Here is a 21,274-nt window from a genome sequence, read left to right on the forward strand (position 1 = left end):
ATACCCAAGTGTGTGTGCAAGAACCCTAATTCCCAAACTTGTCTTCTCTAATCAAGAGACTGAAAAATAAGCCAAAGATATGTTTCCAATAAGTAGGTCATGTATTAAAGGGTTTGGGGCCAGAAAATGTAAAATAACAGAAGTGCCAGTACTGCAGCGCGATCTTCGCATTTGCGAACCTTGACTTTATGTTGCTTATCACATTTGCGATGAAGGACTTCGCATTTGCAAAAGTTGACTGTCAGGTTTTACATCACATTTGTGGCCCTATTATTTCATTTGCAAACATTATTGGACTTAGTTGACTTCGCAATTGTGATTCACATGTTCGCATTTGCGAGCACTGACTGGCATGGTTGACTTCGCAATTGCGAGCTTCTGCTCACATTTGCGACACCTGAGGCCAATTTCTAGATTTTTGCTTTTGAGCCCCTTTTTGACTTGTTTTCGCTTGGTTTCTTCCCGATCGCTTCTAAATCACATAAAACACGTAAAATAGAAGTAAACGACATTAAGCACACTATTTTATCAATCAAACATAGCAAAAATCTAAGATTAAAGATGAGATAAGTTGGTAAAATACCAACTCATCACTTTACCTCTCGAATTGAACCGATATTAAGTAATCGGGTTACCTCTTCCTTAAAAAACCTATTCATGACCTTTGCTATCGGTTGTTTGTTCTGCCGTAACAATGGGAAGTTTGGATCCAGACTCAGTTTGTAGATCGCCACCTCTACTGGAATACCTGTCATATCTGAATATGACCATGCAAAGAAATCAAAGTTAAATTTAATAAAACCCTATAAGTTTTAACCTGAGTTCGGGACTCAACCCCGTTCCTAAATGGACTTTTCTTTCAAAAAATTCTTCGAACAAAGCCACTTGTTTGATCTCTTCTGCGGTTGACTTGGTTGCTTCCGTCTCCTCCGGTACCTGAAAATACCTCAATATCTGATATAATTCTGATGACTCCTCATTTTTATCATCTTCAATTGGGATGGCAGAAGGCACTAGTTCCTGTAATTGCTGTTTGCTAGTTTTTTTTCTTTGCTGCTAGAAACAGTTACTACTTTCATCTCCCTTGTAGCCGTTTGATCTCTTCTGATCTGCTTGATCCCTTATTGTATTCGAAACTTTAACAGTCGATGGTAGGCTGAAGGAACGACCTTTATTTCATGCATCCACGGCCTTCCGACGATTACATTATAGCCCATGTCGCCATCTACCACTTCTAACAGGGTGGTATTTGTTACTCCTTCGGCATGTGTGGGCAGCAAAATTTTCCCTAGGGTTGTCACACTTGTTAAATTGAAGCCAGCCAAAAGCTTTGTTGCCGGAATGTTGTTCCCGGTTAACTTCGCTTGCTCCAAAACTCTCCATTATATGATGTTAGCTGAACTTCCTAGATCAACAAAAACACGCTTAATTTTGAAATCTAAAACATTAAGAGAAATTACCAAAGCATCATTGTGCGTTAGAAGGAGTCCATTAACACCTTCCTCTGTGAAGGTGATGTCATCTTCTGAGACTTCCCGGATCCTCTTTCTAGGAGTCACCGATATCATTGTCTTCTTTGTTGCCGAAAATTTCACCCCATTGACTTCGTCTCCTCCAGTGATCATGTTGATTGTCATCTGAGGTGACCCTTTTTCCGAATTCAATGGTTCTGCATTATCCCAATTTCTCCCATAGTTATTTTTGGCGCAGTCAGTTAAAAACTCTCTAAGGTGACCATTCTTTAACAACATCGCCACCTGTTCACGAAGATGTAGACAGTCCCCAGTCCTATGGCCGTTAGTCCCATAGAATTCACATCATAGATTAGGATCTCTTTGGCTAGGGTCCGACTAGATTGGCTTCGAGAACTTAGCTTCTTTAATATTCCTCATTGCCGATCCCAATTCTACTAGGCTAATATTAAAGTTTTAATCGGATAACCTGGGATATGCGAGATCTCGGGACCCGAATGCCTCTTTCTCCTGCAGTGATCTACTACTCCAACCCGGAATCCTTTATTACTACACACATCGACACTTTCGTTAAGATGAAAATGACTTCTAGTGGGCCTCCAATCTGCATCAAAATCATTTTTAAATTTATCTTGATTCCGGTCATGATTTTATCTTTTGGAAGACTCCGAAGAACCAAGTTGATTGTCTTCTATTATGATCTTTAACTCGTAGTGATTGTGAACGTCTGCCCATGTGGTTGCTTGAAATTCAAGCAAGCCTTCCTTCAATTTTCGTGAGGCATTGGAACTCAATAGGTTGAGACCATTTGTAAATGTCTCTACTGCCCACTTGTCCCGGATCGCTGGTAACAATATCCCTTCTTTCTGGAACCGGATCACGAACTCTCGCAACAACTCGAACTCTCCTTGTGAAATTCAAAATATATCTGCTTTCTGTTGTGGACCTTTCTTGCTCCAGCATGAGCTTTGATGAATGAATTTGCAAGCATTTCAAAAGAATCAATAGAATGTTCAAGTAGGAGGGAATACCAAGTTAAGTCACCCTTCGTAACGGTTTCTCCAAATTTCTTCAATAAATCCGATTCAATCTTATGCTGGGCCAAGTCGTTTCTCTTTACTTCCATAGTGTAGGTCATAATGTGCTGCTATGGATTCGAAGTCCCATCATATTTTGGTATATCTGGCATCTTATACCTCTTAGGGATCAACTTTGGTGCCGCAGTTGGTTTAAATGGCAAATGCATATACTTATTTGAATATGGTCCCTTTAACACGGGCGGTGCCCCAGGGATCTGATCCATCCGAGCATGGAATTACTTTGCATTATGATCCATTCATTCATTCATTCATTTCTCCCATGAATCTCATGAGCTCGTTTTTTAAAGGGTTATTTAAATTATTGTTCCCAGATCCGCTACCGGTACTTCCGGCCTCTTTGAAACCGGCCTCCTCCCTTGGAGTATCATTATCGGTTCTTTGAGTTGTTTGATTTACGTGAACGCTGGGGGGAATCGGGGCCCTTCCATTAGAACTATTGGAAGCACCTGATAAAGCCTGCTTTAATTACGTCATCACCCGATCTCGCCTTAAGAGGTGATCCATAATCGCCTTTTGTTGTTTTCTCAGGATTTTGACTATTTCAACAAAGTGCTCATCCTCCACATCATCAGGAGTTGGCCCCCACACATGCCGAGGATACTGACCTTCGCAAACTAGGGTTGTTTCATCACCTTCATTTTGGGTCCCTCCAATTGAGTCATCACATTGGAACACTTCTTCCTGTTCATTGTGTGCTCCAACATTGTAGACATTGTTGACACCATTAGCTTCCATACTTGAATTTTCTTTTACTAGGGGAAGAATCAAAACATGTTTGTAATAAACGAATGGATTAAAGCAATTACACTATTGTTTATTCCCCATGGTGGGCACCAAACTATTTACCTGTAAAATAGTACAGTTGAATTTATAACGTCATTTATATACAACTTAATCGATTTGACCCAAAAATATTAAGAAAATGAGAACAAAAAGGTTATGAAACGAAATTTAAGGAAATACAAGCCTGGATAAATGCTTAATCTTTCCGATAGAAGAAGTACAAACACTATTGAGAGCAAAAGAAAGTAAATAACTTTATAATTCAAAGAGCAGAATATAGCTTTTTTGTGTATAGAGTATTTCATGTCTATAATGGATGTATACTCCTATTTATAGCTCTATTAAGGGAGACAAGATCCCCACATCAAGCTCCTCTTGAATGAGAATAAAATCGTCATTGATGGATGTATAACAGTTGGCTATAAATGCAGATATTCTTTGTAACGGCTTCCCATTGAATGTTATACAATGACAATGCTTTGAATCTCTGTTGCCGTCTACTTTGTCTTTGGGATTCATTCAACATCGATTGCATGCTTACATCCGGTGCCAGCTGTTTGCTGAATCACGAGCCACCTGTCTTTAGTTCCACGTGTCATTCTGTGATTCACCCAGTTGTTAATAACCAATTTTACCCCATACAAAGTTGACACTATTTATTGAAAGTTGGAAAGTTGAAGAACTTAAGAGTTCATAAGTTAGACCAAGAGTTGACTTTGATATTATTGGACTCCAATTGGTGTTTTGAGATTTTGGATAGGTCTATATAGTTTAGTTGAACTTGTTTGCAAAGTTTGAAAGTAATCCGAAGTGTGTAAGTATGATTCAGACACTCTTTTGAAAGAATGAAGATTTAACAACTTAAGAGAAATTTTATTCGGTTTGAGCCTCGATTCTGTGTTGTGATGTTCCCTTGGGTGTTGTGAGCCTTTGGATAAGTTTGTATAATGTATTTGTACTTGTTGGTAAAATTAGATGGAGTCCCGAAGGGCTCGGGTGTATTTTGGATCATCGGTTGAGAGACTAGTTAAGTTAAGGATTTGGAGTTTGACTACGGTCAAAATCGGTCAAGACGACCTCTTTTTGGTGTTTTGAGTGTGCGAGCAGGTTCGTAGCATGTTTTATGATTGAAATGCATATATAATTTGTGTCCGGAAGATTCTGAATGAGTTTTGGTTGCTAAAACAAAAGTTTTATGATTGCTGATTTTCTGGTGCAATAATTAGGAAAATACCAGTTATGCCCCTAAAATTTTCGGATTTCCATTAAAAGTACAAATTATCATATATCTCTCCTTTTAAGGTCAAATTGGATGATTCAAAAGTCTATCTTGGGTGTAATTTCACAAGGATTATGATGGACTTATCAAATATGAAATTCGAGGTCATCTAATATCTAATTTGAGTTGGGACAGCTATTGCATTTTTTTTTACTTGTTTCGAAATATAGTCACTTTTTCTCATAAGGTCGTGGAGCTTTGAAAGAGACAATTTTTGAGTGAGTTTTCATATACTTCATTGGGGTAAGTAAACCTAACTCGAATTTATGATTATAACATGAATCTATCATTGATTTTGGCTCTAAATCAGGGAATCTTAAAGAAGAAAAGAGAGTTTTGGCATGGAAGATAAGAAAAGTGCATATTCGGGAATTTTTTTGACAAAATATTTCAAAGTGAATAATTGGGTTTTGAACATCGATTCGGAGTCAGATTTGGATGAAACTTGTATGGTTGAATTCATATTCGAATGGGTTGTCGGAATCTGTGTGTTTTGTCAGGTTTCGAGGTGCGGGACCAGGTTGACCTTTTGGTTGACTTAGAGTATTTGATTAAAGATTTGACCTTTATCGCTTGAATTTAATTCCTATGGCATTATTTGATGTTATTGAGTTATTTTTGGATAGATTCAAGCTGTTCATAGGTCAATTTATGTGGTAGGGATTTTTGGAGTATTGATTCACGCGCTCTGAGGTATTTAACATATCTTATCTTGGTTTGAGGGTAATTATACTTGTGGACTATGATACTTGAGATGTGTTGGGGGTGACGCACAGTGACAGGCGTGTGTCCGTACATGGGTTATTCATGACCCAGGAAGACTTTAGGCTACTATGAGTCATGTTTACTATCATGCCTCGTTATTTCCATATTTTTCTCTACTTGCATGACTACTTGATTTGTTAATCATGCTTAGAGATCATGTCTAGGCTATGTATTTACCTGTTGAGACATGCTAGGGCCATTGTTGCTATTTTGAGGTGTTTGCCTTAATTATAGTCATATTCTCAGTCATAATTTTTCATCTGCATGTTATATCCAGTCTCTGTACATTATTTTTATGCCATATCACATATTGTTGATGCCTCGTATATGTGATACTGTTTGGGCTGAGTTTTATGATACGTGATAAAATGTGACTTGAGCGGATGGTGACTAATGTGGGCCATAAAGCCGTATTATGATTGATATTTGAATATGGTTGCACGCCGCAATGGATTGATATTTGGGTCGGGTTACACGCTGCAACGGATTGATATTTGGTTCGGGTTGTACGCCACAACAATTATATTGATTGTTAATTTATATCCGATATGCGTTTGAGCAAGAACCCGCCCCTCCGGAGTCTGGTATTCACAGTGAGTGTAGGCTCATTGTTATATATGTGCTTTGGTGAGGGGCGTTTGTGCCAGGCACCACTAAAGTGCCGAGTGTGGTTGTGTGTGTGATGGTGAGGGGCACTTCTGCCAGGCACCGTGAGCGTGACTGAGTGTGAATATACTTGATGGCTTTACTATAATGTTATTGACTTGACATGTATATTTAACACGTAGGCATATAGATGTAGTTTCCTCATTCTAGATGGTAAATGAAATGTCTTACCTGTTGTTGAAAGTTTGGAAATCACAGTTTTCTTAATAAATTCATGTTTTAGTGATTTCGGTGGTAAGATTTAGGCTTTGACTGTTATACTTGAAAAGAATATCTAATTTTCTGTATTTGTGAATGAGTTGAACATGATATCTCTTGAGTTGTTTTCTTGTGTTGTCATCATTATATAATGTGTTGTCATTGATTATTGGTATTGGATATTGTCCTTCTTTCGATCTAATCATTGCTTTCAACCTAAGGTTAGGAATGTTACTTATTAAGTACATGGAGTCGGTTATACTCATGCTACACTTCTTAACCTAGCATGCAGATCTTAGAGCTAATTTGTTGTGGATGATGGGAGCTGACATTGAAGATGTACCTGTTTTTCGAGATATAGCTACACATTTCCTTGGTAGTTTTGGATTCGTACTCTATTTAAGCATATTTAAAACATATATTGTACTTATTTTCGTACCAACTTTGTAAATATAAATCTTAGTGGCGCATGACTTGTACTACCAATCTTTGGGTTATTGTATGGAACTCATAAGCTTTTCTAATTATTGATTATTTCTAATCTTTATTAGAGTTGTGTTGATTGTTTCTTAGCTTACCTAGCGAGTTGGGTTAGGTTCCATCACAATTAGGTGGATTTTGGCTCGTGACACTAGTGGAAAACCTGTCCAAGGGTAGTCATATTGTTTACCAGCTTGCGTTCAAGAGCAGATTTATTACCAATTAATAGGAATCATATTAACACTAGTGCCCGACTATTCTAGCTGATCAAATCAGAGCAGAAGAACACGACCACTTCTCTTTCAAAACATGTTTATCTTGCTTACAATGGCAATGACAATTTTTTCACTCTAAGAAACATGGATATTTTTCTCCAAATTCAATCTGAGTCTCCATCATCAATCCTATAATTTGCTTCTTATATGAGCTTTTTTTATATATCATACAAGTCACTGAGTTTGTTTGAATATATTATCATTTACGTATGTAGGCCTAGAATTAAATTTAGAATCTAAAATTTACCAAGATGATCATAAAACACAGGAATATACAATCATAATTATTCGATGATCATACCAGCAAACCAATCTTCTGCTTTAAATCTTTTGGTAGTTTGAGTCTAATCATAACCTTTTTATTCTTTATTGTCAGATTCGACCGACAATTTTAAGCTTTAGGATTTCTTTCGGAGGTTTGGTACTTTGAGTAGCTTCACATGATGTATTATGACTTGCGTGTATGGTTGATTTTGATTTTCGGGAAGTTTGGGATTGATTTGATAGAATAGTTCTCAATTTGGACGTATTAAGTTGGAAGAGTTGACCAAGGTTTGACTTTTGAGTAAACGACATCAGAATCAGGACTTGATGTTTTTAGTGGGTTTGTATGGTGATTTTGGACTTGGGCGTATGTTCGGATTTGAATTTGGATGTTCGTAGAAGGTTTTAGCTTTATTTTTCGAAAGTTGGCAATTTAAAAAATTGGAGAGTTCATAGTTTTGACCGGGAGTTGGTTTCAGTGTTATCGAACCCCTATTGTGGTTTTGAGACCTTGGATTTTATTTGGTTGATTGGAATTTATGTGCAAAGTTTGTTTGTGATCCAAAATGTCTAATTGTGATTCGGACGCGTTCGACGAAGTTTGAAGGTTTGAAAGTTAAGACAATGATTTTGATCTTCGATTCTTGCTTTTAATGATAATTATAGTGTTTTGAATCTTTAGATAAGTTTTGTTAATATATTTGGACTTGATGGTATGATTGGATAGGTTCCCGAGGGGCTTTGGTGTGTTCGGATCATTGTTTGAGAGTCTAATTAAGTGAAGGATTTGGAGTTTGACCACAGTCAATATCGGGTCAAGATGATCTCTTTTCGGCGTTTTAAGTGCGTGAGAAGGTTCCTAACGTGTTTTATGATTAAAATACATATATAGTTTGTGTCCGAGAGGTTCTGAAAGAGTTTGGGTGCTAAAATAAAGATTTTACAATTGCTGATTTTCTGGTGCAACAATTTCAAAAATACCGGTTATGTCCCTGAGTTCGTCCATAAATTTCAGACTTCCTTTAAAACTTCAAAATATCACATCTCCATCATTTTAAGGCCAAATTGAGGGATTCAAAAGGCTATATTGGGTGTAATCTCGCAAGGATTATGTTGGAGTTGTCAAAAGGGAGTTTCGGTGTCATCTAGCATATGATTCAGGCGAGGAAAACTGCTGCATTTTTTACTTATTTCGGGATTTAGTCACTTTTTCTCATAAAATTTTGAAGCTCAGGAAGATATTTTAGGAGAATTTCATCACTTCTTTATGGGTAAGTAATTTCTACTTGAATGTGGTTATATATATAGATTTTCCATGGATTTCTACACCTAAAACATGACTTTTAAAGTGAATTTTGGTTTTTTTTTTGTCTAAAAGATAAGAAAGTGTAATTTGGAGTTTGAACACCGATTTGATCTCGGATTTGAAAAGTAATCACATATTTGGACCCGACATGTTATGGATGATAAGTTGGTATTTTACCAACTTATTTCGTCTTTAATCTTAGATTTTTGCTATGTTTGATTGATAAAATAGTGTGTTTAATATTGTTTACTTCTATTTTACAGGTTTTATGTAATTTAAAAGTGATCGAGAAGAAACCAAGCGAAAACAAGTCAAAAAGGGGCTCAAAAACAGAAATCTGAAAATTGACCTCAGGTGTCACAAATGCAAGCAGAAGCTCGTAATTGCGAAGTTAACCATCCTAGTCAGCATTCGCAAATGCGAACATGTGAATCGCAATTGGGAAGTCAACTAAATCTAACAATGTTCGCAAATGAAAAAATAGGGCCTCAAATGCGAAGTTAAACCAGACAGTCAACTTTCGCAAATGCGAAGTCCTTCATCGCAAATGCGATAATCAACAGAAAAGTCAAGGTTCGCAAATGCGAACTTCCCTTCGCAAATGCGAAGATCGCCCTTCAGTACTGGGCACTGAAGTAGTTTTATATTTCCGCCCCATACCCTTTAATACACGACCTATCTTATTGGAAACACATCTTTGGCTTATTTTTCAGTCTCTTAACTAGAGAAGAGAAGTTTGGGAGCTAGGGTTCTTGCACACACACTTGGATCTTGAGTATTTGAAACTTTTGGTTGACAATTTCTTACCCATTTTTACTTATTTCTTCATTTCCTTGCTTTGTTTTGTATATCTAAGTGTGTAGAATTTACTTCAACACTTGAATCTTTTTTATGGGAATATTAATATTAAAGAGAGTTATTGTTTCTTTAATTATTATTGTTCTTTAATATTTTTAAAGGGATTATCTAACCCTAGGACTCGCCCATTAACTTTGAATTAATTTTAAAAAAATAATTTGGGATTGGGAAAGATTAATTAACAAAAACTTGAGGCGTTAACCCTCACTTTATAGATTCTACCTAGGGATAGGATTAAACTACTTGTAGCCATATTCAGTTGTGCTTAATGTCTTACTTGCTTTAAGGATAATTCAATTAGGAAGTCTGTCTTCGAAAGAAGCTAATATAAAATTATTATCCGAGGCTAATTAACATAAACTCGTTCATATTTGTAAAATCATGAAATATATTGGATCGTTACTTGAGTGTAATTCCCCGTGTATCCATGCTTGTAGCCATTGATCATTTCACTTGCTTTCTAGGTTAGTTTAGATTTTTGTGTTTAGATATAATTGTTTTCTTAAAACTATATGAAGTGTTTGGCTTAGCATAATAAGTGATTATTCTCTTACATGCCTAATCGCCTACATATTGTTCTCTGTGGGATTCGACTCCGACTCATAGTTGGGTATATTATATTGCATGCGACTCTATCCATTTACTTTTTAATAGTGAATTTGGACGTCATCAAAATTGGCGACGTTGTCGGGGAGCAATTTTGCATATTTAGGCTGTTTGAGAAGTAAGCGTACATGCTTTGGTCCACTTTTGTGAATATTTGTATAATTATTTTCCTTATCCTTGTTTATTTTTCTTGTTTGTTTTCTTGTTTGTTTCTTGTTTATTTTCTTAGTTTTGAAAAATGGCATCGCATAATGAAAATTGGTCGTATGGTAGTTGTCATACTTTAATGACCCTTGTCCTTATTGTGGAGAACCACACTCTTGGCAAAATTGTTTAAATTCTCCCGAGGGCGAATTGTGCGCACAATATCAAACCAATGAGTGGAGTATATGTGATGAGTGTGGTAGTCAAAATGGCCATTGGGCTAATTGTGATTATTTGTCCTTCCCTTCCCCCAACCCTCGCTATGATAATTCTACTTTTTGTGATGACAATTATAGGGATATGGATGTAGAAGAAATTGAGCATGGTCAAAATGGAGAGTTCAAGTTCATGATGGAATGCCTACTTGAAGGAGGAAACAAAGAGCAAAATTCCTTGGAGGATCTTTTGGAAACTAGTCTCCAAAATGATTTGGCGCTTGAAAGGTTGACTTCACAAATAGTAGAAATGCTTAAAGCTCTAGAGGTCCAAAAAGCCTTGGAAGTGAATGATAGTCAAGAACCTTCCTTAGATGTTGAAGCCAAAAATCCTCCTTTGGCACTTGATTCAAATCAAGAAGAACTCTCAAATGCTCAAAATGAGAGGTTAATACTCATATTGGAGGCTATTCTTGAAAATGAGGAGAAGCAAAACTTGGCACTCGAGGACTTGAAACAAGCACTATATCTAAATGATAGACTATCCGCACCTTGGAAGATCAAATAAAATCATTGGTTGAGGCTCATAATGCTCACCAACTTGAGAGTGTGGAAAGAGGTCTAGAAGAGTCCAACTTCGAGAAAGAAAGTGAGCTTTATTTTGAGGAATCAAGAATTGAACATCCGCCAACCAACTCCATGCTTGTTGGTGATGCCAAGAAAAATATGGAATTAGAGTCAATCGATGTAGTTAAAAAGATTGTTGAAAATGACTCTAGTTCGGGGGAAAAAGAGAATGTTAAAATCCGGAAAAGGTTGCAAGTTGGGAGGTTACTACTATCTCATTCCAAGCATTTTTCAACTTTGGAATTCTATGGTGATATGGGAATTGAGCCATGTGTATCCATATTAGAGTGCAAAGAAGAAAGACAATAGCCATATATCTTGCAATATGAAAATTCAAGAACGCAAAATGAGATTCCTCAAAAGAAAGCCGATAAATGCAAAATGAAGAAATTGATGTTTGGCTTGATCATCTACTTACCACCCCCCGCCGCTCATGGTCACAAACTTGGATCCAAGTTAGGTGCCCAGTTCATATCCTCTAAGTGGAGAGAAAAGTGATAAAGTTGATTCGCGTCGTGACACGATGTTAAATGCGGCGCTTGGTGGGAGGCAACCCATCATTTTCAAGTTTTTAGTCATTTTTAAAATTTTCATTTGATTTTTCAATTTTTCTTGTAGAATAGTTTATTTTTATTATTTTTGATCAATCTACTAAGTTGCAAGAAGTGTGAAAGTGTTGGGACAAAAGGTAGGAAGATTGAAGAATGAAAAAAAAATTCAGTCCCAGATTACAGTTACCGCATTCATGAAAAATAGTTCGCAATTGCGAGCACCTGATTTGTTGCAAAACAGAAGAAACTGTTGCGAAGAAGAGGTCGCTATTGCAACATTAGAGGGTCTTTAACAGAGGTTTGGTGTGCAGTTAACAGAATTTCAAAAATATTTTGGGGCTCTCAAAACGAACGACCTCCCTCTTCCTCACTGTCCCAACTTTGAAACTGTCACGACCCAAAATCCTAACCTGTCGTGATGGTGCCTATCTCAATAATAGGCAAGCCGACAACACCAATAACCCACAATTTCTTTTAAATACTGAAAACATAATAATTAAGTTTAAGAGTAAATCCCACAACCATTGAAAATAAACATACTTCCAAAACCCGGTGTCACTGAGTACATGAGCATCTATACATTACAAGTTTGGAAAACGTGGTCTATAATAATCTGAGACCAAATACAATAAACAAAAGGATAGGGAAGGAGAGACAAGGTCAGCGAAACATGGCAGCTACCTCTGAATCTCCAGAAAATCGATTGTGTGAAAGAATTAACACTCGCTATATCCGGAATCACCTAGATCTGCACACGAAGTGCAAGGTGTAGTACGAGTACAACTAACTCAGTAAGTAACAATAATAAATAAAGAGCTGAAAGTAGTGACCAGCTTCTCAGCCAAGTCCAAGTACAGTACTTTCCAATATAAAAGGGTAGGCATGCTCTCAAGTTCAACATTTAAGATTTCACTGAAATTTCATATCAAGTTTGACCAAAACAGAAAATAATATTTTTTTTCCCGAAATTTCCAAAATAGTGATATATGACAGCTGAAATGCAGCAAATAATGAAATCAATGCATCCTCTGAAAGTAACAGTCACTCAGTCCTCCCATTCACTCCAACCTAACAGTCACTCTTTCCTCACAGTCGCTCATTCCTCACAGTCACTCATCACTCGCCACTCGCACTCACACTCAATAGTTACTTGCACTCACTGGGGGTGTGTACAGACTCCGGAGGGGCTCCTTCATCCCAAGCGCTATATCAAGCCAATCATGGCATAAATCAATGAAACATGCTGCGGCGTGCAGCTTGATCCCCTCGGCCTCACTCCGTCATCAACCTCTCCAGTCTCTCGGGCTCTTAGAAATCATGATAAGCAGCCCAACAACTATGATATGATGCATCAATAATGAATAAGAGAGACTAAGGTAAAAATGTTCAAATAGAACTGTGACTGAGTGCAAAACAACAATTTAGCAAATAATTTCACAAGTACACGACCTCTGTGGGTCCCAACAGTGTAAACATATGATTTAAACATGATTCATAGATACATTTTTCTAATACGGGGGAAAATGCACGGATATCAACAGATTTTTCAACTACACAGTTTCATGGAATTGACCAAGTCATAATTCCTGCGTGCACGCCCAGACGTCCATCACCTAGCATGTGCGTCACCTCAAAACCAATCACATAATATATATTCCTGGGTTTCATACCCTCAGGACCAAATTTAGAAACTATTACATACCTCAAACCATGTAATTCTTTATTATGCAATGTCTTTACCTCGTGAATTGGCCTCCAAACGCCTCGAATCTAGCCACAAATAATTCGATTCAGTCAATAAAATTTATTGGAATTAATTCCATAAGAAAATATTAATTTTCCAACAAAATCCGAAATTTAGCTCAGAAATCACCCGTATGGCCCACATCTCGGAACCCGACAAAAGTTACAAAATCCCGAATCTCATTCAACCACGAGTCTAACCATACCAATTTCTTTTTCAAAATCCGACCTCAATCCGGCCTCCAAATCTTCAAATCTTATTTTCAAATCCCTAAATTTAAATCCCCGATTTACACCTCAAAAACATGTAATCTAGTCGGATTATTCGATGATAATTCAATATTATGAAGTAGAAATGATCACAAGTGACTTACATCAAGATTTCTCGTGAAAACCTCGCTCAAAATCTCCCAGCCTAAGCTAGAAATGCCCAAAAATGGCGAAACCTCGGAACCCCTCTGTTTTTGTACTGCCCAGGGGTTTCTGCTTCTGCGAGATTTTGTGTGCATCTGCGCACATGCTTATGCAAGGAGCTATCCGCTTCTGCTAAGCTGCCTCACCAAGCGCCTTTGTGCTTCTACGATCAAACGCCCGCACGTGCAGGGCCGCTTCTGCCGCTACCTACCACTTCTGCGATCGAAGCCCCAACCACGCCTGGACGCATCTGCGATGGAAGGCTCACTTCTGCGAGCTCGCACCTGCGATGGAAATTCCGCAGGTACGATTACATTAGATGGCAGAAACCTTCAGATTTTCTTCTAAGTCCGAATTCGATCCTTTAACCCTCCGAAACTCACCCGAGGCCCCTGGGACCTCAACCAAATACACCAACAAGTCCTACAACACCATACGAACTTAATCAAACCCTCAAATCATCTCAAACAACGCTAAAATCACGAATCATACCCTAATTCAAGCCTAATGAACTTTGAAATTTTAAGTTTCTACAAACGACACCGGAACCTATCAAATCAAGTATAATTGACCTCAAATTTTGCACAACGGTCATAAATAACATAATGGACCTATTAAAATTTTTAGAATCGGATTTTAACCCCGATATCAAAAAGTCAAACACCCGATCAAACTTCCTAAAAATTGACTTTCGCCATTTCAAGGCTAATTCCACTGCGGACCTCCAAATAATTTTTCGGACACGCTCCTAAGTCCAAAATAACCATACGGAGCTATTGGAATCATCAGAATTAAATTCCGAGGTCGCTTACACATAAGTCAATATCTGGTCAACCTTTCCAACATAAGTTTTCAATTGTGAGACTAAGTGTCTCATTTCACTTCGAAATCTTTCCGGACCCGAACCAACTAACACGGTAAGTCATAAAATAACTGTAAGGAATAACTTAAGCAGTAAATAGGGAAACGAGGTTATGATACTCAAAACGACTAGCCGGGTCATTACATTCTCCCTCTCTTAAACAAACGTTCGTCCTCAAACTGGTTTAGAATCATACTTGGAGTCTCAAATAGGTGTGGATATTTGCTTTGCATCGCCTGCTCAATCTCCTAAGTAGCTTCTTTGACTGGATGGCATCTCCACTATACCTTCAATGATGCTATGTTCTTTGACCTCAGCTTTCGAACCTGCCGGTCTAAAATAGCCATCGGCTCCACATCATAAGTCAGATTACCGTCCAGCTGCATTGTACTGAAATCCATTATATGAGACGGATCCCCAACATACTTTCGAAGCATGGATACATGGAATACTGGATGAACACTTGATAGAATAGGTGGCAAGGTAAGTTCATAAGCCATCTCTCCAATTTTCTTAAGTATCTCAAAAGGCCCAATATACCGAGGGCTCAACTTTCCCTTCTTCCCGAATCTCAACACACCCTTCATGGGTGAAATCTTGAGCAGAACCTTTTCCTCAACCATGTAAGCAATGTCACGGACCTTCCGGTCAGCATAACTCTTCTATCTAGACTGCACCGTGTGAAGCCGCTCCCGAATCAACTTAACCATCTCCAAAGCATCTTGAACCAAATCAGTACCCAATAGCCTAGCCTCACCCAACTCAAACCAACCCATAGGAAACCAACACCGTCTCCCATATAAAGCCTCATACGGAGCCATCTGAATGCTTGATTGGTAGCTGTTATTGTAAGAAAACTCTATTAGTGGCAGAAATTTATCCCAAGAACTTCCAAAATCAATGACATAAGCATATAGCATATCCTGCAATATCTGAATAGTGCGCTTGGACTGTCCGTCCGTCTGAGGGTGAAATGATGTACTCAACTGAAATCGTGTGCCAAATTCTCACTGCACTACTCTCCGAAACTATGATGTAAACTGCGTGCCTCGATCTGAAATGATGGACACTGGCACATCATGTAGGCGAACAATTTCGTGGATATAAATTTCAGCCAACCGTTCCAAAGACTAAGTAGTACCAACTAGAATAAAATACGCGTACTTGGTCAATCGATCCACAATCATCCAAACAACATCAAACTTCCTCAAAGTCCGTGGAAGCCCAACTATGAAATCCATGATAATACGCTCCCATTTCCACTCCAAAATTTCAAGTCTCTGAAGCAATCCTCCCGGTCTCTGATGCTTGACAATTTAAACACCGAACTATATCTTTCTTCATTCGCCTCCACCAATAATGCTGCCTCAAATCCTGATACATCTTTGCGGCACTTGGATGTATGGAGTACCGTGAATTGTGAGTTTCCTGGAGAATCAACTCATGAAAATCATCTACATTAGGCACACATAGCCTGCCCTGCATCCGTAATACACCGTCATCTCCAATAGTGACTTCCTTGGCATCGCCGTGCTGAACCGTGTCTTTAAGGACAAGCTGATGGGGATCATCATACTGGCACTCTCTGATGCGATCATATAAAGAAGACCGAGAAACCACACAAGCCAGAACCCGATTTGGCTCGGAAACATCTAATCTAACAAACTGGTTGGCCAAGGCCTAAGCATCCAAGGCTAAAAGCCTCTTTGCTACCGGTAAGTATGCTAAGCTGTCCAAACTCTCCGCCTTACGACTCAAGGCATCGGCCACCACCTTGGCCTTTCCGGGATGACAGAGAATGGTAATGTCATAATCTTTAAGCAACTCTAACCACCTTCACTGCCACAAATTAAGATCCTTCTGTTTAAATAGATGTTGTAGACTCCGGTGATCGGTATAAACCTCACAATGGACACCATACAAGTAATGCCGCCAAATTTTGAAGACGTGAATAATAGTTGCTAACTCAAGGTCATGGACCAGATAATTCTTCTTATGTACCTTTAACTGTCTAGATGCATAGACAATCACCCTACCGTGTTGCATAATCACTGTGCCGAGACCAATACGCGATGCGTCACAATACACTGTATAAGACCTTGAACTTGTAGGCAACACCAATACTGGAGTTGTGTCAAAGCTGTCTTAAGCTTCTGAAAGCTCTCTTCACATTCATTCGACCAGCTGAACGGAGCACCTTTCTAGGCCAATTTGGTCACAGGCGATGCAATAGATGAGAAAACCTCTAGAAGCGATGATAATAACCGGTCAAGCCGAGAAAACTCCGAATCTCGGTAACTGAAGATTGTTTGGGCTAACTCTGAACTACCTCTATTTTCTTCGGATCCACCTTAATCCCTTCTCTGGACGCTATGTGTCCCAAGAATGCAACCGAACTAAGACAGAACTCACACTTGGAGAATTTGGCATATAGTTTCTCCTTTCTCAGCCTTTGTAATACAATACCCAAGTGTTGTGCCTGCTCCTCCTGGCTACATGAGTACACCAGGATATCATCAATAAATACCACAACAAATGAGTCAAGATACGGCTGGAATACACTATTCATCAGGTTCATAAATGTTGCTAGGGCATTGGTTAGCCCAAATGACATCACAAGAAATTCATAGTGATAATAACGAGTCCTGAATGCCGTCTTTAGAATATTCGAATCCCGAATTTTCAACTGGTGATACCCAGATCTCAAATCAATTTTGGAGAATACCCTCGCTCCCTAAAGTTGGTCAAATAAATCATCAATACGCGATAATACCCTAATACTTGACCTCCACAACTTCCTATCAAGAGCCATGTCCTCGGAAATCTGTAGACTCGCCATGTCCTGCCTGATCACCTCTCCCCAATACTTCTTAGGTCGTCCTCTGCCTCTTCTCATGCCCTCCAAAGCCAGCCTCTCCTCATTTTTGCTACTTTCATCACAGAACCGGTGCACCCCAAGGACACACTAGGCCTAATAAACCACTTATTAATAAGCTCCTGAAGTTGCTCTTTCAATTCTTTTAACTTAGCTACTGCCATACGATATGGAAGAATAGAAATGGGTTGAGTGCCCGACACCAAGTCAATACCAAAATCAATGTCCTTGTCGGGCGGCATACCCATTAGGTTTGCAGGAAATACATTAGGAAAGTCTCTCACTACCGGTACTGAATCAATACTAGGAATATCTGCATCAACATCTCTCACAAAATCCAAATAATACAAACACCCCTTCCTAACCATACGTTGGCCTTTCAAATAAGAAATTACCCTGTTGGGAACATAATCTAGAGAACCTCTCCATTTGACCTTCGGCAACCCCGGCATTGCCATCATCACAGTTTTTGTGTGACAGTCCAGAATAGCATCACATGGAGATAACCAATCCATACCTAGGATTACATCGAAATCAACCATACTAAGCAATAAGAGATCAACTTTAGTCTTCAGTCCCTCAATAGTTACCACACATGACTGATGTACACCGACCACAATAATAGTATCACCCACCGGTATAGATACACGAATATGTGAAACTAAGGATTCACAGGTCATATCTAGATAATGAGTAAAGTACGATGATGCATACGAATAAGTAGAACCAGGGTCAAATAATATAGAAGCTTCCCCATGGCACACTGAGACGACACCTGTGATCACTGCATTTGAGGCAACGACATCTGGCCTGGCAGGAAAAGCATAGAATCAGCCTGACTGACACCTGATCAGCCTCCCACTCTTGGGCGACCCCTAGCTCACTGACCCCCATACCGAGCTGGTTGGACGGGTGGTGAAGTAACTGGTGCTGAAGTCATAGTCTGACTTTTCTGCTGCACTAAACCTCCCTAGCGATAAGGACATAGTCTCCACATATGCCCAAATTCCCCACACTCAAAGCAGCTCCCTGGTACTGGTGGTGGTGCTGACTGAATTGAGCTTTGAGAACTAGAATAACTGCTAGAAGCACACAGTGCAAATGAACCTTGAACTGAAGGAGCACGAGAGGAACTCTGGGCTGGCATGGCACTGAGAGATGACTGAACCTGATGAGAACTATATGAACCCTAACTTGATGATGCACCACAGTGAACTTGATGACCTGTATGAGTGTGTCTGTAAGGACGACCCCTGCTGCGGTAAAACTGACCCCCGGAAGGAACACCGCTGAAATCACTTGGACCACGAGGCCTCTTGGCCTCCCTCTCTCCACACTCCTGGCTAGGAACCATCTCTATCTACCGAGTAATGTCAACTACCTCATCAAAAGTAGCACCAGATACTCTATCCCGAGTCATAAGTAATCGTAGCTGATATGTGAGGCCATCAATGAACCTCCTAATCCTCTACCTATTAGTGGGAACCAACCAAACTGCATGACGATCCAACTCAAAAAATCTCATATTGTACTATGTCACAGACATACCATCCTGACGTAACTGCTCAAACTGTCTGCGCAGCTCCTCTCTGCGAGACAACGGCACAAACTTCACCAAAAAGAGAATAGAGAATTCCTGCGATGTAAGTGGTACAACACCGACCGGCTTGCGCCTCTCATAAGTCTCCCACCATCTGAAGGCAACTCCAAAAGACTGAAAAGTAATGAACGAGACCCTACTGGTCTCCAAAATACCCACTGTCCGAAGTATCCGCTGGCACTTATCCAAAAAACCCTGAGCATCCTCTGACTCAGCACCACTAAATGATGGAGGTCAAAGCTTCCGAAATATCTCAAGTCTCCTCTGCTCATCATCTGCCATAACGGGGACTACCGGGGCCTGAACAGCTACAACCGGCTGGGCTAGTAGTGCTCCCGGTATATGAAGTCCCTGTACCACCTGATCTGGAGTACGGGCAACAGGGGTATGAGTACCCTCCCCCGGCCTGAGAAGTGGCAGGTGCGGCCTGAGTCGAAACCACCTGAGCAAGGCCAGTGCAAATTGTCAATATCTGGGCCAAAGTCTCGTGAAGGCCTGTAATCTCAATGAACACAGCTGGTGCCTGAGCTGGTCCTGTCGGCTCAGCTATATCTGGAATCTGCTCCTGAGTTGGAGCAACTGGTGGTGCTACATGTGCTGCTCCAGCTGCTATACGAGCTATACCTCGACCTCTACCTAGGCCTCTACCACGCCCCCGGCCTCTCGCGGCCCTAGATGGTGGCACTGGTGGCTGACCATCCAATTCGGTAGTATGTGTTCTCACCATTTGTGAGAGAATAGAATAACATAAATTTAGTTTCCGGAATCAATAAATTCGCGCGACAGAGTACAAGAAATTGAAATTTTTCCTAAGGGTTCGGTAGCCTCTCGAAGATAAGTACAGACGTCTCCGTACCGATCCGCAAGACTCTACTAAACCTGCTCATGACTCGTGAGACCTATGTAACCTAGGCTCTGATACTAACTTGTCACGACCCAAAATCCTAACCTGTCGTGATGACGCCTATCTCAATACTAGGCAAGCCGACAACACCAATAACCCATAATTTCATTTAAATACTGAAAACATAATAATTAAGTTTAAGAGTAAATGCCACAAACATTGAAAATAAACACACTCCCAAAACCCGGTGTCACTAAGTACATGAGTGTCTATACATTACAAGTTTGGAAAACGTGGTCTATAATAATCTAAGACCAAATACAATAAACAAAAGGATAGGGAAGGAGAGACAGGGTCTGCGAAACATGGCAGCTACCTCTGAATCTCCAGAAAATCAACTGTGTGAAAGAATCAACACCCACAGTCTCCGAAATCACCTAGATCTGCACACGAAGTGCATGGTGTAGTATGAGTACAACGAACTCAGTAAGTAACAATAATAAATAAAGAACTTAAAGTAGTGATGAGCTTCTCAGCTAAGTTCAAATACAGTACTTTCCAATATAAAAGGGTATGCATGCTTTCAAGTTCAACATTTAAGATTTAACTGAAATTTCATATCAAGTTTGACCAAAAAAGAAAATAATGCTTTTTTTCCTGAAATTTCCAAAATAGTGATATATGACAGCTGAAATGCAGCAAATAATGAAATCAATGCATCCTCTCAGAGTAACAGTCACTCAGTCCTCCCATTCACTCCAACCTCACAGTCACTCTTTCCTCACAGTCACTCTTTCCTCACAGTCGCTCATTCCTCACAATCACTCATCACTCGACACTCATACTCGGCACTCACATTCAGTAGGTACATCCGCTCACTGAGGGTGTGTACAGATTCCGGAGGGGCTTCTTCAACCCAAGCGTTATATCAAGCCAATCATGGCATAAATCAATGAAACATGCTACGGCGTGCAGCCCGAACCATAAATATCCTCACAATTAGGCCCCCGACCTCACTCAGGCATCAACCTCTCCAGTCTCTCGGGCTCTCAAAAATCATGATAAGCAGCCCAACAACAATGATATGATGCATCAATAATGAATAAGAGAGACTGAGGTAAAAATATGCAAATAGAACTGTGATTGAGTGCAAAATATCAATTTCGCAAATAATTTCAAAAGTACACGACCTATGTGGGTCCCAATAGTGTAAACATATGATTTAAATATGATTCATAGATCAATTTCTCTAATACGGGGGAAGATGTACGACAATAGATTTTTCAACTACACAGTTCCATGGAATTGACCAAGTCATTATTCCTACGGTGCACGCCCACACGCCCG

The 21,274-nt window shown here is 39.5% G+C and overlaps 1 protein-coding gene across 1 annotated transcript; it reads right to left on the minus strand.

Moving 5' to 3' along the window:
* Window positions 1-1,382: 1,382 nt before the first annotated feature.
* On the minus strand, window positions 1,383-1,751 carry LOC138906658 (uncharacterized). Its single transcript, XM_070196011.1, has one exon. The coding sequence runs from the start codon at window positions 1,749-1,751 to the stop codon at window positions 1,383-1,385; it is 369 nt and encodes a 122-aa protein (XP_070052112.1).
* Window positions 1,752-21,274: the final 19,523 nt, after the last annotated feature.

Source organism: Nicotiana tomentosiformis, chromosome 1 (genome assembly GCF_000390325.3).
Source record: "Nicotiana tomentosiformis chromosome 1, ASM39032v3, whole genome shotgun sequence".
Lineage (NCBI taxonomy): Eukaryota > Viridiplantae > Streptophyta > Magnoliopsida > Solanales > Solanaceae > Nicotiana > Nicotiana tomentosiformis.

What these genes read in the sequence shown, in the direction of transcription:
- LOC138906658 (XM_070196011.1), bottom strand. Translation starts at nt 1,751, where the DNA reads ATGTTGTTAAAGAATGGTCACCTTAGAGAGTTTTTAACTGACTGCGCC.